This window comes from Stegostoma tigrinum, chromosome 7 (genome assembly GCF_030684315.1).
Source record: "Stegostoma tigrinum isolate sSteTig4 chromosome 7, sSteTig4.hap1, whole genome shotgun sequence".
NCBI lineage: Eukaryota > Metazoa > Chordata > Chondrichthyes > Orectolobiformes > Stegostomatidae > Stegostoma > Stegostoma tigrinum.
In genome coordinates, this window is record NC_081360.1 from 52,594,354 (window position 1) to 52,618,587 (window position 24,234).

The 24,234-nt window shown below is 44.5% G+C and overlaps 1 protein-coding gene and 1 long non-coding RNA gene across 7 annotated transcripts in view; one reads left to right on the plus strand and one right to left on the minus strand.

Moving 5' to 3' along the window:
- kalrna (kalirin RhoGEF kinase a) overlaps nucleotides 1-24,234 on the minus strand; it is a 693,809-nt gene that overhangs the window by 15,910 nt on the left and 653,665 nt on the right. For both annotated transcript variants that reach the window (XM_059647272.1, XM_059647273.1), the window contains 4 exons: nucleotides 20,502-20,623; nucleotides 19,329-19,460; nucleotides 16,344-16,511; nucleotides 14,256-14,334 (listed from right to left, as the gene is read on the minus strand). In XM_059647272.1, coding sequence (XP_059503255.1) covers nucleotides 14,256-14,334; nucleotides 16,344-16,511; nucleotides 19,329-19,460; nucleotides 20,502-20,623 — 501 coding nt within the window. The remainder of the gene's footprint in view (nucleotides 1-14,255; nucleotides 14,335-16,343; nucleotides 16,512-19,328; nucleotides 19,461-20,501; nucleotides 20,624-24,234) is intronic.
- The window catches only part of LOC132209821 (uncharacterized), a 122,046-nt gene continuing 110,630 nt past the window's right edge, over nucleotides 12,819-24,234 (plus strand). For all 5 annotated transcript variants that reach the window (XR_009445952.1, XR_009445948.1, XR_009445950.1 and 2 more), the window contains exons 1-3: nucleotides 12,819-12,921; nucleotides 16,893-16,985; nucleotides 19,350-19,490. This is a non-coding gene — a long non-coding RNA (uncharacterized LOC132209821). The remainder of the gene's footprint in view (nucleotides 12,922-16,892; nucleotides 16,986-19,349; nucleotides 19,491-24,234) is intronic.

Genomic DNA, 24,234 nt, shown 5'->3' on the forward strand with positions numbered 1-24,234 from the left:
ACAATTGCCTGGAATGTCTCCTTTAACTTTCTCCCCTCACCTGAAACCTATGCTGCCTAGCATTTGACATTTCAACCCTGGGAAAGAGACTCTGGCTAACTACCTTATTCATTTCTCTACTAATTTTATATACTTCTATCAGGTCACCCATCAGCTTCTGACACTCTAGTGGAAATAATCCAAATTTGTCCAACCTCTCATTATAGTTAATGCATTCTAATCCAGGCAACATCCTGGCAAACTTTTGTACACTCTATCCAAAGCTTCTACATCCTTCCAAGAGTGTGGCAACCCGAGTCTCACAAAATATTCCAAATGTGGTTGAATTGAAGTTTTATACAGCTGCAGTTAAACCTGCCAACTTTCTTACTCAATACCTTGACCGATGAAGGCAAGCACGGTGTATGCCTTCTTTCCACCCGATGGTCAAATTCTGCCTTGTTGGAGATGATCATTGCCCAATGATGCAAATGTTAACTGTCACCTGTCAGGCCAAGCCCGGATATTGTCCAGGTCCTGCTGCATTTGGACATGGACTACTTCAGTATCTGAGGAGTCATGAATGGGAATTGAACATTGGTCAATCATTGATGAGCATCCACACTTTAATCTTATGATGAAGGGAAGGCCATTGATGAAGCAGCTGAAGATGACTGGGCCTACGAGCTCTTACAGAGATGACCTTGAGCTGAGATGACTGACTTCCTCTTGATTCCCTTTGACTCCAGTTTTGCTAGGGTTCCTTGATGCCATAATTCATGTCAAGGGCAGTCACTTTTATCTCACCCCTGTGCATCTAATGGGAACATTTTCATTTTAACAGACTGTGAATAGGTTTGGCAACTACTTTTTTTTTATTTCAGGAAAACATGTTTATTACTGATTTATGTGTTAATACATTTATTGAGAAAAGTTGCAAGTGTCTAATAGCATCGCTGATGGGATTGAAGATACATTGCATGGGCACAAAAGTGTTAATAAACCTGGAAATAGCAATCTTCTATTGTAGTTAAACAGCAGCAAGTGCGGTTTAGTTGTTAGTCAATGTAAAGTATAACATCTGTAATTTAACCATGAGCTTTTACAATAGAGCGTGAGCATAAGATCACGACGAAGTTGTCAGAATTGAAACTGCCCAGCATTTGCTATTACAAATGTTTGAGTTGATATTTTCTTAACTTGTTTCTGTGATACACATTTTTTGAAACTCTACAACATTTCTTGTCGAAGTTATACCATTGCATAAGGGATTGAACAGTGTATTTTTAGTAAACACATAATGGTTGCTTGGTGGAGTAAGGAGTGATGGGAAGAGGGTTAGGTTGTGGACAGACTATGACCAGAAGAGACAGAAGGTGCTATATGTCAGCAGAAATTAATCAAACTGCACCCTCACACAGAACCTTAAAGCAAAGTACCAGCTCAGTGAGGTTTGAATCATGTCTTGCTACAAACAGTTATGATGGCTCGAAGGAATCATTGTGAGGGAGGTGATGGGGGGTATCTTGAGGCTGTAAACAGTGTACTAATGGGAAAGCAGCATCACTATAGTGTGCAGGTCCCATGGAAGGGAATAAGAACTGAACGTGAAAGAGAACCATGGTTACAGTCGTTGGGGAAGAGAGCCTGGTCAGAACAGAATGGTTCATCTACCTGATCTTGTCTGTGTCTGAGGAACCTAAGCACCCAGACTATGTGTATGTATTAGCAGATACTTGTATTACTATTTTTACATTAATAATGGTTTATTTATTAATTAATAGAATTAGATTAATAGAAGTTAAGTTTGTAAATCAATCAAACGTTTGTTGAGTCATTGCTATCCAGAGTAGACTCTGAACCACAACTGTTAAGTAATGGACCTAGAGAAAGGGATAGATTACAACTGTTGCATACCAATAGGCACTAATGCATATGGGAAATAACGTAAGGGCTATTTATTTATTGAATAATTCCAATTTCACTGAAATGAGTGGAATATTTGCATTTTGTTCATGCTTTGGCACCAAGTACCACAATGTAAAAATTGTGAATGAATAGCCTTTATTGTAAGTGTTACTTTACCTATTAATTTATTTTTTTATTTCTTACCAGGTTTATAATGGAAAATACGCTGGTCAGCAAGATATACCAACATTACAATATTTGTGGAAGTTCTGATTTACTTCCATTGCACATTTAACAGAAATCTGTTGAAAACTAGGCAAGCAGTAGGATACACTGAGGCCAGCATTACTTCCAGATATCCTGTTTAACCTGTTGGGATTGGAACCTCTGTTCTCTCTTTGCCAAATATGTCCACCATTCTTCTCTCAGATGTCTATATATTTCACATCTTCAGAATGACTTGGCCCATGCCTGACCTAACAAAGCCTACACCTTGAGTAGTAGTAGCTATGGGGCACATCTGAAGAATGATGAGCTTTGTAGAAAGAATACAATTTTGAAATTGTCCCCTGGCAAGAAGGCTTCTGGAGGCACAACTGTGCAGTTTCTGGTGGGACCCCTGAGATTGCACTTTGGGCTCAGATACTAACATTGCATAAATGTTTGAGATAACAAAGTGTGAAGCTGGATGAACACAGCAGGCCAAGCAGCATCTCAAGAGCTTTTGTGCTCCTGAGATGCTGCTTGGCCTGCTGTGTTCATCCAGCTTCACACTTTGTTATCTTGGATTCTCCAGCATCTGCAGTTCCCATTATCTCTTGCATAAATGTTTAGGTGTTTTTATGCAGTGAACATGTAAATGCAGTGATATGGGTGTCTCCATTTTCAAGCTAAATAATAAAAGCTTTGCATATGAATATGGGATGTTTACAAGGAAGCTAGAATCGTTCCGAGCAGGTTCGTTTTGGAACTGGAGGGTTGAACAGTTGGGAGTCACATATAGGGCATGACTCATGGGTAGATTCTTGTTGTGGAGCAACAGGACAACACAAGAATGTGGGCCTTACTCCAATTGGTATGGGGCAAAGCGCAGATGTCCCACACTGAGTAATTTGCAGATTACTGAATTTCTAAAGATTTTGTGAACTGCTTTCTCTGTGTGCACTCCTGTAACTGTCTCGTACCTAACATCTACTATGTGAAAATTTGTAGAAATTTGAATTACTAACGTACAGATCAAGGGGTCACAGTCTAACAATAGAGGGTAGTCTTTCAGGATTGAGATGTGGAAGAATTTCTTCACTCAGAGAATTGTGGACCTGTGGAATTCTCTCCCACAGGAATCTGTTGGGGCCAGTTCATTAGAAATATTCAGGATGGAACCAGGCATGGCCCTTGCAGCTAAAGGGATCAAGGGGAATGGGAAGAGGGCAAGAATGGGATACTGAGATTGCATGATCAGCCATGATCATATTGAATGGGGGTGTAGGCTCAAAGGGCCGAATGGCCTACTCCTGCCCAATTTTCTCTGTTTTAATGTATTTAAAAAGGAACATGGGTAATAATTAGAGCTTTAAATACAATTACTTCTTGTTTGACCAAAGAAATTAAACTTCTCTTTCTTTCTCTCTGTCACAGTGATCAGGAGTTTCATGGCATACATTTTCTAACAGTCAAGATAATCAAATGAGTTAGTTGGAACCTGCTGCCTCCAACAATAAATTGTTTGAAAAGTAATTTGAGTACAACAAGGAAAAGTACTCTGTAGGTGATTTTCAATGGGGAAGACCTGCATGGTGACCATTAGCTGAACTGGGAAGGGTCCCTGGCTGTGCCATTCTGTGCGGATGGATTTTATCCTTGTGATGCAGATCCCACCCCCACCAATTGGAGAACTGTCGGGAATCCTAGTGGCATTATGAGAGCGGGCCGGTGAGACAGTGGCAGCAAGATTGATAATAAAATGTGAGGCTGGATGAACACAGCAGGCCCAGCAGCATCTCAGGAGCACAAAAGCTGACGTTTTGGGCCTAGACCCTTCATCAGAGAGGCAGCAAGATTGAGCCAGTCAGACAGCTCACAGCAGGACACTAGCAGAGGCATGGTGAGGGCTGGAAAGCCCGGAGTGGGACTGCGGCAGTGGAAAGGAAGTTGGACTCTCTTAAGTTACCCTTTTTTTTCTTCTTCTCTTATTCTAAGTTAATGTGAATGGCGCCACGTATGTACTGCAAAGGTGCACACTGTTCACTGTATTTTTGCATTAAATCTTTACACGTTACATCTTAAATTGCTTGAGAAGGAAAACTCTGATTTTAAACCTCCGCTGCCCTGCGGCCGTACCAAATCATGGGAAAGGCTTCGGGAGTAAACCCTGAGGATAAATCCGGAGCCGGAGTCCCTTAGGCAGTCCGATGTTACACCCAACCTTGTTCTGGCAAGGCCCCTGCCCTTCCCTTGGACAACACTGGTGGTGTGGAGAGGGGAGGCGTGCTGCATGGGCAACTGCCGATCTCTCATACAACCCGGCTCGTGCCTGCGCCCCGGAGAGGACACTCCAGCGTCGCCTCACTGCGGCGGCAAAACACAGAAAGCAGCAGTCACCGGTTATAAGCCGCACTCGATTGGCGTAGAGCAAGGCGCCAGGGGTTGCTTTCGACGGAGGGAGAGGCCTTCGCACCTCACTGGACAGCTACCGCCTGCCTCAAGTTGGGCAGCCCCCAGCCAATTAGGTGCTGTCCTGCCACAGTCCACCCACTCCACTGGGTGTGTGGGGCTTAGGGATACAAGTATCCTGAATCACGGACTGTAAACACTGCACCAGGCAAAACAACAAGGAAAGAAGCCAGCATTCAGACCTGGATGCTGGAACGTACAGACCATGACAACTGGTCTGTCAGAGGACCTTCAAGACATCAGCGACACCCGTAAGACGGCAGTGATGAACAACAAACTGCTACGACTCCAAGTGGACATTGCAGTGCTCCAAGAGACAAGGCTCCCAGAATCAGGGACCTTACATGAGAGAGACTATACCTTCTTCTGGCAGGGGAAAGGCATAGACGAGACCAGACAGCATGGTTTCGGCTTTGCCGTGAAGAACTTGCTGTTGAAGTTGGTGCAACCCAGCAAGGATGGATTGGAGCAGATCCTGTCACTTCGACTGCACACCCCGATGGACCTGTCAACCTTATCAGCACTTATGCCCCAACCCTCTATACCACACAAGATGCAAAGGATGAGAATTACGGCCAGCTTTCAAGGAAAATACAGGCGGTCCAGAATCAGGAACAATTGCTGCTACTTGGCGACTTCAACGCCAGAGTGGGTGCCAACCATGACTCGTGGCCGGGCTGTCTGGGACGGTATGGGACCGGCAACATGAACGACAATGGACAACGACTGCTCGAGCTTTGCATGCTCCACGAACTACAAGTTACCAACACCTACTTCCAGGCCAAAGCTCAGCACAAAGTTTCATGGCGACATCCCCGCTCCAAACACTGGCACTAGCTAGACCTGATCCTCACAAGACGCAGCCACCTGAAAAACGTGCTCATGACTCGGTCCTTTCAGAAAGCGGATCACTCCCTGGTTTGCTGCAAACTCAGACTCCAACCAAAGAAGATGCACTATGCTAAGCCTGCAGGCAAGCAGCATATCAATGCTACTACGACCCAACATTCAGACAAAGCGGCAGTATTCATCAAGTCACTGGAGGACGCCCTCTTTGCAGACCCACCAGAAGGAGCTACACTACCCACAGCACTGCATTGAAGACCTTCGGTAAGAAGCGGAGCAAGACACAGGACTGGTTCGAAGCAAACGCGAATGAGCTCAACGCGACCGCTGAGGCGAAGCGTGCTGCACTGTTGAAACACAAACACCAACCTACCCAGGTAACACTGTAAGCACTGACGACAGTGAGAAACAACGCACAGAAGGCAGCCAGACGCTGTGCAAATGACTACTGGCTATAGCTATGTGAAAGCATCCAGTTATCATTTGACACAGGCAACATACGTGGAATATATGAGGGGATCAAGAAAGCCATTGGTCCAACCCAGAGCAAGACAGCTCTACTAAAATCCAGGACAGGTGGAGAGATAGGTGGAGCATTACTCCAAACTCTACTCCAGGGAAAACAACATCTCAGACAACTGTGGAATGCCTACCGGTCAGGAAGGAGCTGGACACATTGCCGACTCCTGACGAGCTGAGCAGAGCCATCGACAGCTTACCCACTGGGAAGGCACCAGGGTTGGATGGCATCCCACCAGAGGTCATCAAGCGTGCAAAGGGAGTTCTGCTTAGCCACCTGCTGGAACTACTGTGCCAGTGCTGGGAGGAGGGAACGGTGCCGCAAGACATGAGAGACTGCAACATCGTCACCCTCCATAAGAACAAAGGGGACAGAAGCGACTATAACAACTACAGAGGAATCTCGCTGCTGAGCATCGTTGGGAAGGTCTTTGCCCACGTCGTCCTGAACAGACTACAGAAAATTGTCGAAAGGGATACCCCCAAATCTCAGTGCGGCTTCAGGTCAGAACGCTCCATAATTGACCTGATCTTCTCCCTCCAACAGCTACAAGAGAAATGCCGAGAGCAAAGACAATCACTTTGCATCGCTTTCATTGACCTCACGAAGGCATTCAACCTTGTGAGCAGAGACGGCTTATTCAAAATCCTCGCCAGGATTGGTTGTCCTCCGAGACTCCTCAGAATAGTCCAAACGTTTCACGCGGATATGAAAGGCATCATCAATTCGAAGGCTCTTCTTCGGAGGCTTTCAACACCCGCAGCGGTGTGAAGCAGGGCTGCGTGCTTGCCCCCACCCTGTTCGGCATCTTCTTCGCAGTCATGCTGAAACACGCATTTGGAACATCAACTGATGGTGTCTACCTCCACACCAGATCGGACGGAAGGTTGTTCAGTCTGTCCCGGCTGAGGGAAAAATCCAAGGTTCGTGAAGTACTCATTAGAGACATGTTGTTTGCAGACGACGCAGCGTTGGCAGCACAATTTGAAGAGCAACTGGGGCGCCTCATGGACAACCTCTCAAGAGCCTGCCAGGAATTCAGCCTGACCATTAGCCTGAAGAAGACCAACGTGCTGGGTCAAGGAGTTGAGCACCCCCTGTCATCACCATCAACAGCTACGAGCTGGAGGGAGTCCACGAATTCACATACCTCGGCTCCACCACCACAGACAGCCTCTCCCTGGACTCCGAGACCAACAGGCGGATTGGACCAGCAGCCTCCACATTCGCCAGGCGGACCGAGAGAGTCTGGTGAACAAAAAGCTGGCTACAAACACCAAGAGTGCAGTCCACAGGGCGTGCGTCCTCAGCGAGACCTGGAGCCTCTACTCCAGACAAGAGTGGCGTCTTAACGCTTTTCACCTTCACAGCCTGAGACACATTCTGGATATCAAGTGGACCAACCGAGTCACCAACACCGAAGTCCTCACCCGCGCCCAGGTACCCAGCCTCTTCACCCTACTCCAACAATGGCTCCTCTGCTGGTGGGGTCACGTACATCGTATGCCGGACAGGAGGATCCCGAAAGATGTGCTGTACGGGGAATTGGCCATCGTCAAGAGAGCATGAGGATGACCTCATCTTTGCCTCAAAGACGTCTGCAAAAGGGACATGAAGTCAATGGACCTGGACGTCGAGAGATGGGAAGACGTCACAAACGATCGCTCACGCTGGAGACGAGAACTACACAGAGGGCTGGAGTGAGGAGAGGAGAAACTGAGGCTTGCCACTGAGGAAAAGCACGCTCGATGGAACGATAGCAACACGGCAACACTGGAGGAGAGTGTCTTCAAATGCAGTCGCTGCAACCGAGACTGTCACTCCCGTGTGGGCCTGTACAGCCGCAAGAGACGCTGCGCTATCACCAGCAGCTGAATCAAAACTCTTCAGGCACAGATCCATGGTCTCTCGAGACTTACAGATGCCACACACTAGTCACTCAAAAGACAAATATTGGACTTCCCACAAGACTAAAGACTTTGAAGAGAAAGCGCCAGTCAATCAGATGCCAGCAGCAGTCATTTGCAGGCATCTCCACTGGCATGGTGACTGCTGCCAGTAATGTGTCCATGGATCAAAGAGGGACCAAGTTACAGGTGAGTAAGAGTGGGATGGAGGACATGTGGCAGGGTTTGTGATGGGACAGGGGCACTCCACAGGAGTCACAGAAACAAATGAAGGTCAGCTTTCAAAGGCCAGCCTCTTACTTGATATTGGGTCCCTTGATCATGCACTGAAAGCCTTTGACAGAGAGCACGCCCTTGGCTAACCCCTGGCCCACAGGAGTTCACAAGTTTGCCTGGCAATCTTCTCAGGGAACAGCTAGGAAAGCTGTGCCACTCTCTGTAATCCCTGAGCCATTGCTAAATTCTAGTGGATTCGGGGAGAATTGGTGTCAATTAGCTCAATATTGACATTGATTGTCAATGCGGTGAAAGCAGACAGGCTTCCTATAGGCATCCCATTTACACAAGGTTTTCCCATTGCTAGGAGACTGACGTGTGACCTGTCCTGTGGCTAAATGGCACAGCCACTACATTATGGATTAAATCCAGAACACTGCGTTTTCTAAGATAATAAAATGTGAGGCTGGATGAACACAGCAGGCCAAGCAGCATCTCAGGAGCACAAAAGCTGACGTTTCGGGCCTAGACCCTTCATCAGAGAGGGGGATGGGGGGAGGGAACTGGAATAAATAGGGAGAGAGGGGGAGGCGGACCGAAGATGGAGAGTAAAGAAGATAGGTGGAGAGGGTGTAGGTGGGGAGGTAGGGAGGGGATAGGTCAGTCCAGGGAAGACGGACAGGTCAAGGAGGTGGGATGAGGTTAGTAGGTAGCTGGGGGTGCGGCTTGGGGTGGGAGGAAGGGATGGGTGAGAGGAAGAACCGGTTAGGGAGGCAGAGACAGGTTGGACTGGTTTTGGGATGCAGTGGGTGGGGGGGAAGAGCTGGGCTGGTTGTGTGGTGCAGTGGGGGGAGGGGATGAACTGGGCTGGTTTAGGGATGCAGTGGGGGAAGGGGAGATTTTGAAACTGGTGAAGTCCACATTGATACCATATGGCTGCAGGGTTCCCAGGCGGAATATGAGTTGCTGTTCCTGCAACCTTCGGGTGGCATCATTGTGGCAGTGCAGGAGGCCCATGATGGACATGTCATCAAGAGAATGGGAGGGGGAGTGGAAATGGTTTGCGACTGGGAGGTGCAGTTGTTTGTTGCGAACTGAGCGGAGGTGTTCTGCAAAGCGGTCCCCAAGCCTCCGCTTGGTTTCCCCAATGTAGAGAAAGCCGCACCGGGTACAGTGGATGCAGTATACCACATTGGCAGATGTGCAGGTGAACCTCTGCTTAATGTGGAATGTCATCTTGGGGCCTGGGATGGGGGTGAGGGAGGAGGTGTGGGGACAAGTGTAGCATTTCCTGCGGTTGCAGGGGAAGGTGCCGGGTGTGGTGGGGTTGGAGGGCAGTGTGGAGCGAACAAGGGAGTCACGGAGAGAGTGGTCTCTCCGGAAAGCAGACAGGGGTGGGGATGGAAAAATGTCTTGGGTGGTGGGGTCGGATTGTAAATGGCGGAAGTGTCGGAAGATAATGCGTTGTATCCGGAGGTTGGTAGGGTGGTGTGTGAGAACGAGGGGGATCCTCTTGGGGCGGTTGTGGCGGGGGCGGGGTGTGAGGGATGTGTCGCGGGAAATGCGGGAGACGCGGTCAAGGGCGTTCTCAATCACCGTGGGGGGGAAGTTGCGGTCCTTAAAGAACTTGGACATCTGGGATGTGCGGGAGTGGAATGCCTCATCGTGGGATCAGATGTGGCGGAGGCGGAGGAATTGGGAATAGGGGATGGAATTTTTGCAGGAGGGTGGGTGGGAGGAGGTGTATTCTAGGTAGCTGTGGGAGTCGGTGGGCTTGAAATGGACATCAGTTACAAGCTGGTTGCCTGAGATGGAGACTGAGAGGTCCAGGAAGGTGAGGGATGTGCTGGAGATGGCCCAGGTGAACTGAAGGTTGGGGTGGAAGGTGTTGGTGAAGTGGATGAACTGTTCGAGCTCCTCTGGGGAGCAAGAGGCGGCGCCGATACAGTCATCAATGTACCGGAGGAAGAGGTGGGGTTTGGGGCCTGTGTAGGTGCGGAAGATGGACTGTTCCACATAACCTACAAAGAGGCAGGCATAGACACCTCCTCCCACCCACCCTCCTGCAAAAATTCCATCCCCTATTCCCAATTCCTCCGCCTCCGCCGCATCTGCTCCCACGATAAGACATTCCACTCCCGCACATCCCAGATGTCCAAGTTCTTTAAGGACCGCAACTTCCCCCCCACGGTGATTGAGAACGCCCTTGACCGCGTCTCCCGCATTTCCCGCGACACATCCCTCACACCCCGCCCCCGCCACAACCGCCCCAAGAGGATCCCCCTCGTTCTCACACACCACCCTACCAACCTCCGGATACAACGCATTATCCTCCGACACTTCCGCCATTTACAATCCGACCCCACCACCCAAGACATTTTTCCATCCCCACCCCTGTCTGCTTTCCGGAGAGACCACTCTCTCCGTGACTCCCTTGTTCGCTCCACACTGCCCTCCAACCCCACCACACCCGGCACCTTCCCCTGCAACCGCAGGAAATGCTACACTTGTCCCCACACCTCCTCCCTCACCCCCATCCCAGGCCCCAAGATGACATTCCACATTAAGCAGAGGTTCACCTGCACATCTGCCAATGTGGTATACTGCATCCACTGTACCCGGTGCGGCTTTCTCTACATTGGGGAAACCAAGCGGAGGCTTGGGGACCGCTTTGCAGAACACCTCCGCTCAGTTCGCAACAAACAACTGCACCTCCCAGTCGCAAACCATTTCCACTCCCCCTCCCATTCTCTTGATGACATGTCCATCATGGGCCTCCTGCACTGCCACAATGATGCCACCCGAAGGTTGCAGGAACAGCAACTCATATTCCGCCTGGGAACCCTGCAGCCATATGGTATCAATGTGGACTTCACCAGTTTCAAAATCTCCCCTTCCCCCACTGCATCCCTAAACCAGCCCAGTTCATCCCCTCCCCCCACTGCACCACACAACCAGCCCAGCTCTTCCCCCCCACCCACTGCATCCCAAAACCAGTCCAACCTGTCTCTGCCTCCCTAACCGGTTCTTCCTCTCACCCATCCCTTCCTCCCACCCCAAGCCGCACCCCCAGCTACCTACTAACCTCATCCCACCTCCTTGACCTGTCCGTCTTCCCTGGACTGACCTATCCCCTCCCTACCTCCCCACCTACACCCTCTCCACCTATCTTCTTTACTCTCCATCTTCGGTCCGCCTCCCCCTCTCTCCCTATTTATTCCAGTTCCCTCCCCCCATCCCCCTCTCTGATGAAGGGTCTAGGCCCGAAACGTCAGCTTTTGTGCTCCTGAGATGCTGCTTGGCCTGCTGTGTTCATCCAGCCTCACATTTTATTATCTTGGAATCTCCAGCATCTGCAGTTCCCATTACCACTGCGTTTTCTAACTGTGTCATGTTACTATTGTTTATCCTATTGCTTCTCTCAAAAAAATGAAATGTCTTTAGGCTACACTGATTTTTAAAGGATGTTTGCGCAATTTGTAAAACAAAGTAGCTTTGTGTATAATTACTACAGATGTGTATATACATGCTTTTGTCAGCATGCGTGACTTTGATCACAAGCAAGAGATTACTTGATAAAAGCATAAACCATTGATGATACATTTAAGGCAGCTTCTATTTTTTGCTCAACGTCTTTTAGAAATTGTGAGAAGTTTAAGCAGCAGAAAGAGCTGCGATTTTTGAAGCAGTAGCCATTTAGTGGCCAGGAAGAGTGTTTGTAATGTAATTAAGGAGGCCAGGCTGATTCCTAAAGCTGTAGAATCAGTAGGAGGCCCTGAGAGACTGAAAGCCTCACATTAAAGTTGGAATCTGTCAATATCTATAGGAGAGGGAAATGACAACACAGATGGAGGTGCCCCCTGAAATCCTTGTTACAATTTGAGATCACTCTCACCAGACTGTAGCTGTAGGGGGAGCTGGGGGAATCATGATAACTTATTGGGAAGGGGTGGTGGATTTGAATGGGGTAACAGAATAACAGAATATTGAATCAAATCCTCCCCGGCCCCCAGTCTGCTCCCAGGAGACTGCCTCACTGGGCTGTGTTTTAGGTTAAAGAAAGGCCCAGTTCCTGACTTAAAAGTTTCCAGTCAGCATCTGCAAAGGGTGTCCCCAGAGGTAAATTTACTGCCCATGCTTGCAAGCCATTGCAGGAGCAGCGTAACTAAAGAGTTAACTTGCTAACGCCTCGAACAACAAGTAGCATGAAGTAATCTCTTGCACAATACAAACTGCTGAAAACGCAGAACCACGCTGAAACAGCAAGATCTTGCAAGCTAACAACACAACTCTGATAAGGGAGTGACCGTTAGACCGAAGCTGGGGAGGCAACATCTGCTAATTGTGAGACGCTTGGAACAGATTAAGGAACTGTGTATGTGACTGAGGGAGGGTGGCGAGTAACAGCAAATGTATATAAGCTTTGAAATTTTTTTTACAATAGCTGAGAAGTTTGGTGACACCCCTTTGAGGTCCCTGCTTTTCCCAAAAGCTTTTGCCAATAAAGTTGTGTCTGACTCACTACTAAGTTGTATTTGGTAATATTGTACCTACAGCACCATCCATCCATCCTAAATGGCTTATGGGAGGACACGTGCCAGAGAACCAGTTTGCCACCCAGTGCTGAGAAATTGCAGACCAATCTGCTTTCATTTTGACTTCAGCAACCAGTTAAAATTCAAGCCAGGGCGTTGCTTCTGATGTGGTATCTGGGAGTCATTCTTTATAAATAGCCACTGGTGTTAACCCAGATCTCTTCTGTCCTCACAATCTCTTGTAAATATAGTGCTGGGCAGTTTAACATCAGCAGGCTATTTTTACCTGAAGAGGTGACATCTACATTCGCTCATGGGAGACAAGAGTGAAACATCGGTAAGTGTAGTACTGCAGGTAATTAGGCTCAATGATGGGCCACTTGAAGCTAAGTATTTGCTGATCCCACAGAATTTGGTCACAGCTCAGAGATTCTTTTGAACATGTTGACTTTCTCATGTCCCCTGACAATCAGTGCAGAAACCCTGTTAAGAAGTTGGAGCAGAGAAAAGCCACACCAGCTGTACTTTTCTCTGATGCTCCTCATGCTATATTGTCAGCTAGCCTTTCCCACATCTATGGTGCCCATGCCCTGGGATCCAGCACTGGGCCTCAGAGGATAACCAACAGGAACCAAAGCAACCTGATGACACTGCTTGTACCGAAGAGCTCTGGCAGCTCTCGATGGACAGGGCTGCCACGTCAGGCATTCTGAATCCCATGGAAGGCTTCAAGCTGCTCAGTGAAGTTCGTGACAGGATTTCACACCAGCTGTACCACTGGTGCAGAGAAGCTGCATCAAATCCATTAGATTCTGCCTTGCAAGACTTCACAGGTCACAGAAAAGTTATACACATACCTCCTTTCAAAAACAAAAACCATGCAGAATCATATATCTAAATATCCCATAATAGGAGCAAAAGAGATGGAGTGTCCCTGCTGTAAAAATACATTCTGTCTCAACAGCTCAGTGGATAAAGGCATTATCTCATATAATGTTAGGCTTTACAGATGAGAAGCCCTTAGCTTTGTTATTCCGAGGTAGCTGATCTAAGCTGGGGCACTACAAATCGGTGATAAAAGAAAAAAATATCAAACAAAAGCTTAGAATTAAATGCCGCAATATTCTTGTGAAGTTAAAAGTCATTTAAGTTAATGTCATAAAGTACCAAGCTTTAGGGTCATGCAATTGTCTCTTAAATTCAGAATCAAACTCTCGTCAACTCCACAGATTATGCAAAGCTTGTCATCTACCCTTTGGAAAATTGGAGTTCTGCAGGATTCATTTAAGGAAATCGATTTAAAACAAATTTTAAATCGTCCCAAATGTTCTAAACATTGACATATCCAAATATAAATACAGCATGGTAAAACCTTTACAAAGACATCGAGTACCAATGTATTTTCTCATTTCATGAAAGGTTTTAGCAATGTCATCAAAGTGTATAAAGCCCATTTATTTTCGCTTGCAATTTCTTGTGGAAAAATTCATCATCAACTCTCAAGAGATGAGAAAGCTGGTATTGCCAAACAGAGGATAAATTTGGGACTTACAATAAATATAGGAACATAGCTGGACAGTAGCTTTCAATGAAGATAGATGTTCAAGATACTGAAAGTGTAAGATACCTCCCTAGTCTTTACAGTACTTTTGTAATCCAGATTTACACTACCTTCCAATCTCAAATAGTTCTGTGTAAGCAGATTCGAAGTTATCCTTCCATGGAATTCTTGAGTCATCACTTGTAGGCTCTGAGTAGAGATCAAAGGTGATTAGAAGAAGCAAGTTTGAGTCAAGTTTTATTTGACTTTTTAAAGAAGCAAAAAAGATACTGAGAGCAATTGTACTAATAGTAGTGATGGTCTGCTAGTTGGTCAGGCCTACAACAAGTAATTGTGAGTTGTAAATCAGTGTTGGAATGGGATTTTCTGTTTGCAAATTAGGATTTCTACCATGCCACGTGAGAGTAATAGCAGCACGATGATGCCAAGTCATTAACCAAACATTGATGTGCCAATTTTTTAGGATATTGTAGACAGTTGGGTGTGGAAATTGGCAACACACTCTCCATTTAAAAAATAAGATGGGCTTTTAAACTTGTCAGCAAGCCAACTGACCCAGTATGTTGTCCATGTTACCATGCAGTGAAAAGTCCACTTTTTCAGCATCTGACATTGTAAAGTAGGATGGTCGGGGTCCATCCTTTGGGATAGTCCCCTGTGTGCATCATGGATATCCACTCCTCAAGACGATATACCTTTCTCTTTTCTCCCCAGCTGGCCTCCCAAACATGCTGCCCCGACAATATCCTTAGAGTGCCTGATTTCTCCCTCTGAAAAATCCTGGATTCACCTGAGAATTCTTTGCTGTCTTTATCATGGGGCTTCTTGTCCCACAGTAGGATTTCCTCACACTGAGAGACAGAAATCAGTCTCACTGCTTGTTTAGGCTGCCCATGGCATGTTATCACTGAGAGGTAGCCTTGTTTTGATTAGTGTGGGGAAGATCCAGTTTTCCAATGGGGAGGCTGGGCAGTATGCTATCGTCACCAAATAAATTCCAGCACTTGTAATTCTCTGGAAGTGGCAAATACAGTGAATGCAGCATCTGACTGAGAGTCCTTCTTAGAATCTACTGAACTGCAAACTCCACTATGAAAGAGGACAAACGGCAGTAGAAGTATGGGAACACCACCATGTGCAAGTTCCTAAGTTACTCACCATCACAACTTGGGAATATATCACCAACCATTCCTTCAGTGTCACTGGACCAAAATCCAGAAACTCCCTTCCTAACAGCACCAAAGTATCTCTACAGCCCATTGACGGCAGCAGTTCAGGACGGCAGCTCACCACCATCTTCTCGAGGGCACCTAGGGCTGGACATGAAATGCGGCCGAGCCATTGACGCATGCATCCCATGAACAAATGAAATAGATTTTTTTTTCAATTCAGTTCTTTCAACTCTTTCCTGATTTAGGATCAAACAAGCTCAATTTTTCTATAGGAGGATAAATTGAACCTTGTATTGAGTTTTCATTGGGTGCATGAGCTGAATGAACAATTTAAACTCTAGAAATTCCTATGGGGAGTTAGTCATTGCAGTAGTGAAGATTGGAATTACATGTCAGGGCCATGAGGAAATAGAGGAGATACAGAATTTAAAACCTGCTCTAATTTCAGAGTAACTATTAAACTGAGGCCCCAGCTGAACACTGACAACATCTGACCATTTCGTCACTGATCCCTACAAGCCCCGACCTGACAACCCAGCAAGACATTGTCTTCACTGCTGGTTGCGAACATTCCTAGATGGGTCTTTTGCTGTCACCTGTCCGGGAAATTTGAGGGCAGACCTGATCAAAAGGCACGTGTGTAGTTTATGAATAATCCTCAGCTGCAAATCTGGGCCAATGATCCTCAGTGGATATCTGGCACACACTTGATTAGAGTTTGGTTTAATATGATGAAGTTCTGACATTCTGATCAATAAATCTCTTGTATTCGATTCATTTCTGAACCACCTACAGCAGTGCTTTGCAAGCTGCAAAATTTCAGTGTCACGTCTAGATAAGTGATCTTCCAAATTTTTCATGTTCAGTACATTGTTTGTTTTGAATCTTATTACTTCAGAATTAAGTAGAAAGAACAGAAATAATAAGGCTCTTATATCCTCGATAAATTAGTATTTCATCTTTCAGAATTGCTCTCAGTGAACATTTTCTAAGACATTTGGCTAATTAGAACTCAGCTGCACTTACCATTGCTGCAAGACAGTGTTACAAAATCAGATGGCTCACTTGGTGAGCTGATTCCCCAAGGGTTACTTGCACTGACTCGGAACTGGTACTGACAGCCTGGAATCAGGTCCTCAATCACAAGGTAGGTGTCCAAAGTGGATGCTACTGATTGCTGCCATGCCAGTGTTCCTAAACATTGAAGGACTCCAATATTATTTTTTCTTCCATTTCAGTGCAAGTACTTGTCTTTTGTCAACTATATTATTATTTTCAATTTAAGAAGTCACAGTACTTAAACTAATATGGCAGGTACATTGCTGGATATTACCAATCAGCTGTCAGCTGTGAGAAATCACTATCAAACATAAAAGGTAAAGTGTAACTTGCTTTAGTTTCTGCATTACATCAAAACAAGGTATGAATGCTCACACATAAAATTTTTGCTTATATTAGCACATTGAGGTTATCTGCTCACCAAAATGCAATAGAGTTCCATTGCCAGAGGATTAGAACATTTGAACAAAACAGAAAGGTAGGTATAACCTACAACTCAACTGCTTCATCTTTCAGGCATGAATTAGCAAAGGATGGAGCTAATCCATGTACAAAGCACTGAGAAAATCTGACTGCTGTCTAAACAGGTGGACACTGAGCCAGAGTTAGGTAAGCCAGTTACACATTTTAACAAAGGTGAAAGCAGCCACATTAACCCTTAATCAATAACTTGTAAGTGGAAATATGAACTAGAACAACAAAAACATATCAAAGAAACATTTTATTCGGTAAGATTTTAGAAATTGTACTGAAAATGGTACGCAGACAGACATACCAACTGCAGTTTTTAGCCCATTACCATTCATGAACATTCATGAAAACAACTGAGATAACACAGTGTGGAGCTGGAGGAACACAGCAGGCCAGGCAGCACCAGAAGAGCAGGAAAGCTGATGTTTCGGGTCGGGACCTTTCTTAGAAATTGAGCAGGAAAGCTGACGTTTCAGGTTGGGATCCTTCTTCAGAAATGAGCAGGAAAGGTGGCGTTTTGGGTCGGGACCCTTCTCCCGATCAGCTTTCCTGCTTCTCTGATGCTGCCTGCCTGCTGTGTTCCTCCAGCTCCACACTGTGTTATCACAGACTCCAGCATCAGCAGTTCTTACTATCTCTGAATGAAAACAACTGCATGGTTTTAACTGTTTTCAACAATGACCTTAAGAGTTCTGTTTGAGGAATATTGTGAAAGTTTGGCATAAGGTGATAGTCGTAACTAAATATGCTGAAAGTCCCAACTATATCAAATTATCACATATCAAGGTGCATAAGTCAATTTCTGAAGGATTCAAAAATCCTTCCAAAGATAGAGACAGACTTACATGCCTGATGCAAAATGTGAATCATAAGTATAAGTATAGGTGGTCATTATTTTGAAATGTGAAAGCAAACTAATAATGGTATTTCATATTGAAATATCATGGCACAGCTTACTGAATTAACAAATTGTACCATCACTATTGAAGTACGTTGAAAAGCAGAAAATTCTTGAGGCAGAATTTTCATGTTGTGAGAAAACCATATAATATATCAAATGGAGCAGCATGCACATTTCCATTCTTTGTGAAGCATTTTTCTCCTTCAGCCATCCACCATTTACATTTGGTGCAAATATAATGCTCAATAACCTGTTAAGGCATACACCCCGAGGCTGATCAATGGAATAATTTTGACTCCTGGCATAACAGTATGTGTTACTTCTTTGCGTGTACATCTTCATTTCTTTGATTAGGTTCTGAACATGTTCCACAGTAATAAGCTACAACCTTTATATAAGCCACTGGAACACCTATTCTGTAGCAGTCCAAAATTTCACTCTATCCCCATCTATCCAACCATTGTTGTGGGAAGGAGCAGATAAATAAGTGTTTGGATCCCAGTTCACTGCCCCCAACCACACTGGATGAGTCTAATGTTGAAGAGGTTCTGGCACTGATGAGTACTTGCACCTCTGGGGATGAGTGAAGACATGCAGTGTAGGCAATGAGGTGAGTCTGGGATGATAGCTGATGTAAATTGGCTCGGCCTCATGGAGAGAAACCTTCCATGAAACTCACTAGAACTGACACTGAGCCTGTTTCTGGTCAGATTCAGCTTGCTGTGTATATATTTAGAGAACCATAACACAGGGGACTGGAAGTCAACATTCACTTATAAAAAGCCCCGGTCAAATCACACCTGAAGTATATTGAGCAGTTCCCTCACACCTTAGGAAGAATATGTACTGCCCAAGAAGGGGCAGCAGTTGAAAGATACCTGGATTCTAAAGTTTAAATTTGAAGACAGTTTGATTAAGCCAGTTATATTTTTCAGAATTTAGAAGCTTAAGGGATGATTGGATTAAGGTTTTCAAGATAATGTAGTTAGTAGTAAGGCCAAGAGAGATAAAATAGTTCTGCTGGGTAGGGAGACTAGACCAGGGGCATAATCTCTAAAACAGAGTCAGATCATTCAGGAGTGAAGTGAGGAAGATGTCGTACAGTTAAAGTTGTTAGAATTTGGGAACTCTCTTCCAAATGGCAATTGATGCTTGATAAAGTGTTCATTTTATACCTGAGGTTCTTAAATCTCCTATGGATGAAAGGTATTAAAAGATGCTAGCAAAAGCAAGTTATTGCAATTAAGTTACAGATCAGCCATGATCGCATTGGTGGAACAGTCTGACATAGTTGACCAGCCTACTCCTATTCCCATGTTCCTGTTCCTAAGTACCTGAATTCCTTACTTGAAAAGCTAGTGATCACAAATTTTCGTGTTATTTTTCTTCTTCTTTTAATCAATATGCTTTCAAATTTACCTAAAATGTGGTGAACTGAGATTAACAGAAAGTGTATCTTCTCACTCCTTGCACGTAAGTGGGAAGAACGGGCTGAGAGAGCACATGCAAAAGCGTTTTTGAAAATAAAATGTTGTTGAAATACAATATTCTGGAAAACATGCACGTTGTTCATTGGTTACCTTCTTCTCTATATTCAACAGTGTAACTGGAAATGGTGCAGTTTCCTGTACTTGCTGGAGGTAACCATCTCAGAATAACAGAGCTATTGCTCCTCTCCTGGGCTATAGGTCGACCTGGGGCTGCTGGTACGCCTGAAAATGTGGAGAAAATCAACATAACAGGTACAGAGCAATAAGCCAAAACTGAAAATGAAATGCTCTGGAATGGGAATTGTTTCAGTATTTGAGGAAGGGATGAGGGAGTCAAAAATTTTAAATAATTTAATGAATTGCCTGTTTATGCTTGTCAATATCAATGTCGTCTCATACTTGATGATTTGCAAAATCACAAAAGTGTTTCAGCTCAAACAAAATTGCAGTGGTCTACTGCAACCTATTCATTGTGAGACACCTAACCATTTTTCTCTTGGTTTAACACCAGCACACCAAAGCTAGAATATTTATGATGGTTTTCAAACATTACTGCCAGAATTTGTTTCACTGGATTGTTACTTGCCTCCCATCAATTCCATGGTACCTTGGGGTTAAAATTCCCTGTTCCCCCATTAAAAAATATAATCCCATAAAGTTGTTTAGTGAAGCACTATTAAGGAAACATCTTTTCGCTGTGCTGCAAGAGTAATGCGATTCTGCTGACAGTATAAAATAAGAGGCAAAGTGAAAGCTCGATAGTTATTTAAAACAGAACCTGCAATGGGTATTTAAAACAGAACCTGGAAAAAGACATCCTTGAAAGGAGAATTATCATTGCAGGGGCGGCAAGATTAAAAAGGTTGCTGCTTTGTCCAGTGGATTAATTTTTTTGTCAGTTTTTGGTACTGTACTCCAATAACATGATAAAATAAACAGATGGCTCACTTATTAATGTGTGCTTGCCTGATCTCTGTCATTGCAGATTTAAATCTCAATCCAATGTAGCCTCACTGCCCAGTGATAATTCACAATGCAAACTGGATTCAAGATGTCAACATTTTCTACTATGTAACGTACTAATTTACCTGATGACTGTCAACCAATGAAATAACACAGCAATTCTACTTATTTAATATCCTAAATTGGAGGTTCAAAAACAGATAGAAATATTAAGGAGAAAAACTTTTTCAAGGTGAAGATGTTCATCAAGCATTTCATCAAGCAGTTTGTTATGAAAATGATTTGAAAAGATTCAGTTACCCTGCACTTTAATTGTTGCTGAAGATGATGTTGATCCCATTTCATTCAGAGCCACACAACTATATATTCCACTGTCTTGAGGCATGATATTGCAAATTTTAAGCATAACCTCTCCAGAATCACTATAAAAGGAAATCATAAATTTAAACCTCTAGCAAAAGGAAAGCTGACTAAATTTCATAGTCAATTATATAAATATGAATGTTAATACAGTTCCACACATGATGAATCTCATATCCATAAAGTTTTTCAATTCAAACATAATGAGGCCTTTTTGTACACTAAGCCCATATTGTCCACAGACCACACACAGTTATCTTGTTACAGCGTAAGCCAATTTCATTTTTTGAAGAAGAATAAACATTTTCATTTCCCAGAAAGAAAGCTTTCGGACTTTTTGTGTCTCTTAAAGTATTTTAATAAAATCCTATGATACCAATTGAAGATGATCAATCTCTACTATTCAACCAGATCATTAGAGAGGGGGTTGGGGCAGTGGATCATATTTCAGCTAAATAAGCCAATGTCTATACTTATTGTCTAAATTTGAACAAATATTAACAAAGTGAGTAAGCTGATAAAACCCCTCCTTGAAGCCATTGGAAGCCAATTGACTGAAATTGTCTATAGTTGTCATTAGCAGATGTCAAGGATATCCTCCCCCACTGAGCAGAGCAGGGCTGGAGGCTGGACCAATGCAAAGATGGCCAGGGGACTGGACGCTTGAGTATACAACGGAGACAGACAGCGGGCTGGAGTCTGGAGCAGGGCAGGGACGGACTGCAGGCTGGAGATTGGTGGCTGGTGCAGGGCAGAGACAGACAGCAGGCTGGAGGCTGGTGCAGGACAGGGACAGACAGTGGGCTGGAGGCCCAAGTAGACTGCGACAGTTGTTGGACTGGAGACCAGTACAGGTTGTCAGTGGCCTGCGAGCCCAGTCAATCAATGTGTGGAAGCCTCCTGTGCTGATCTACTGCAGGCCCTTTATGGAAAGACTGTAATGCTTATCTTTTTGACTAACTTATTTTGCTAATGTATACTGCGAACCACTTTAACCTATGTAACATTTTCCCCTTTCTTTTTCCTATTAGTTCTGTATTTTGTATCTAACATTTGTACCTGGGTACTTTGTACCTAAGATGATGCCATATGGGGTGACGTTGTAAACTTTTCACCGTACTCTTATATAGAATACTCGAATAGATGTGACAATAAAAGATATTCTAATTCTAAGTCCCAACAATCAATCCTGTCATTTACATGAGGTCAGCGGGCAGCCTCTGAGCATGGTGATTTGCCACCAACCTCCCAATGAGAACAGCTGGAGAGATCACAAGTGGGTTTAATGACTCACTGAGTTTAACTTTAGAGAACCAGCCTGGTGCTAAAGTCAAACGTTATTTGTCATTTGTTGATAGGACCGAGTGTTGCTGGCTGGGTCAGCATCTATTGCCCCTCCCAACTGCCCTTGAGCTCAACGGCTTGTTGAGACAAGTGAGAGGACAATTAAGAGTCAACCACATTGCTGAGGGTCTGGAGTCACTTGTGAGTCAGGCCAGGTAAAGATGACAGATTTCCTTCTCTAAAGTACATAGTAAAGCAGGTGGATGTTTAGCACAATCAACAATGGTTGCCATTGGACTAAATTTTAATTCCAGATCTTTACTGAATTCAAATTACACCATCCACCATAGTGAGATTCAAGCCCATGTCCCCAGAACATTATTCTGGAACTACAGATTACTAGTTAAGTGACACTACCACTATGCCTCCACCTCTCCAATGTCCTTGCTTCTGCATTATCCTTGTCCCTCAAAATATTAAAGATTAAATGGGCTACTGTCTGGGGATCTTAAGGACCAGAATGTCTGGGGAATTGTCCTTAAAAGAGCTCCTTTACCACAGTATTGATATGAAACATTCTATGATCCAGATAATGGAAGAGTCCATAGCCATTCTGTGAAATACAATGTGAGAAGTATGGCATGATTTGAGGGACTCCCATGTAATTGTCACAGTCCAGAAAATCAATGCAACTTCAGGATGCTGTAAAGAGGCTTTAAGCTACTTGTTATTTTCAGAGTGATGGTTGTGCCTGGTAAATAGATAGTAAACAACACCACAAATCAGGGCTTGCGAGACTTTGTTGGACCAATTACATAGCTCTGAATAAAGCCATAGGGCATGCTAAGACTCAGAATTAGGTTGTGACTACAGCATGACATAGATTTGGCATAACTTACTGAAGTTGGACATAGTAAACATTTGCTGCGGCCTCTGGAAACTTGAGACTAGCCAAAATAATGTTGCTTGTGTCCTAATAAACAGCAAGTCTGGTGTATCTATTCTCTGGTGCTGATCTAAACCGACTCCTGGATTAATAACACAGTGATTTTAAAATTCTCATCCTTGTTTTCAAATCCCTCTTTTGCCTTCCCTTTCAATTTTGGCCTCCAAATAATTGTGTCTTTACTGTTTGCCAATCCTAAGCACTGGCATTTCCAGCATAAGCTATTCTTTCACTATTTATGTCGGTCTTAAACTTTGCCTTTTGACCAAGTTGTTTTATTACTTGCCCTAAGATTAGCTAATGTCAAATTTTGTTTTATAATGACCCTGTGATGCAACTTGGACATTTTAGCGCATCAGCAGTGATTCATACAAGCAAGTTGTTCTTGTTGTTGTGATTAGAAATTTCCACAGTGAGATTTTGATTTCAATGGAACTGAACATTTTTCTTATGGTAACATGCACACCAAGCAGAGTCTAACTTGTTGCTTTTATTCACGCGTTGAAGCCCAATATAATTCTTCCTATGATTTGATATTAATTCTCTAAAACTCATCATTATTCTGACTTCCTCTGTTATTCCCACACCTTGACAGTTCCACAAATTGAGCCAAATTATGTATCCTATCAATCTGATTGTCCGCCTGCAATGTTCATAATTTTCTTGTAAAATGAATTCAATCTAAAAGCTTGGTTGAAAAGTTAATACCAGCCTAAAGAGTTGATGGTAGACATTATTGCACATCAATGTGCATGGTTTGAGGTGGCTCTTGCAAAAGCAAAAGATAGATTTTCTGCACACTCCGGTACTTCTGTGAGTGTAGAGGTAGCCATTTTCTGCTTTCTGTCACTGTGCAGGTGTTAAAGGGGAAGAGTAGCACTGTCCATTTTTGTCAATGCCTGAAGAGACTCTGCTTTCATCCAACACCATGTTGGTGTTTGACCTGATGGAGGTCCACAAGATTATGAAGGGCATGGACAGACTGCACAGTCAGAAGCTTTTTCCCCAGAGTGGGAGAGTCAATTACCAGGGGCCATGAGCTTAAGGTGCGGGGGGCAACATTTAAAGGAGATATACGAGGCAAGTTTTTTTACACAGAGGGTGGTGGGTGCCTGGAACTTGCTGCTGGGGGAGGTAATATACTGTAGTGACTTTTAAAGGGTGTCTTAACAAATATATGAATAGGATGGGAATAGGGGGATACGGTCCCTGGAAGGGTAGGGGGTTTTAGTTGTGACAGGCAGCATGTCAGTGGAGGCCTGGAGGGCCGACGGGCCCATTCCTGTCCTGGAAATTTCTTTGTTCTACCATGCATCAATGAGGGCAGTGGAGCTCTAATGGAATATGGTGATTTGGAGCATGGCTGAAGTTTGTTCTTCTAATGATGTCAAGATAGTAGATAAGGATCTGCCAAAGAAATGTGGGTGCTAAGAAGTTTGCTTA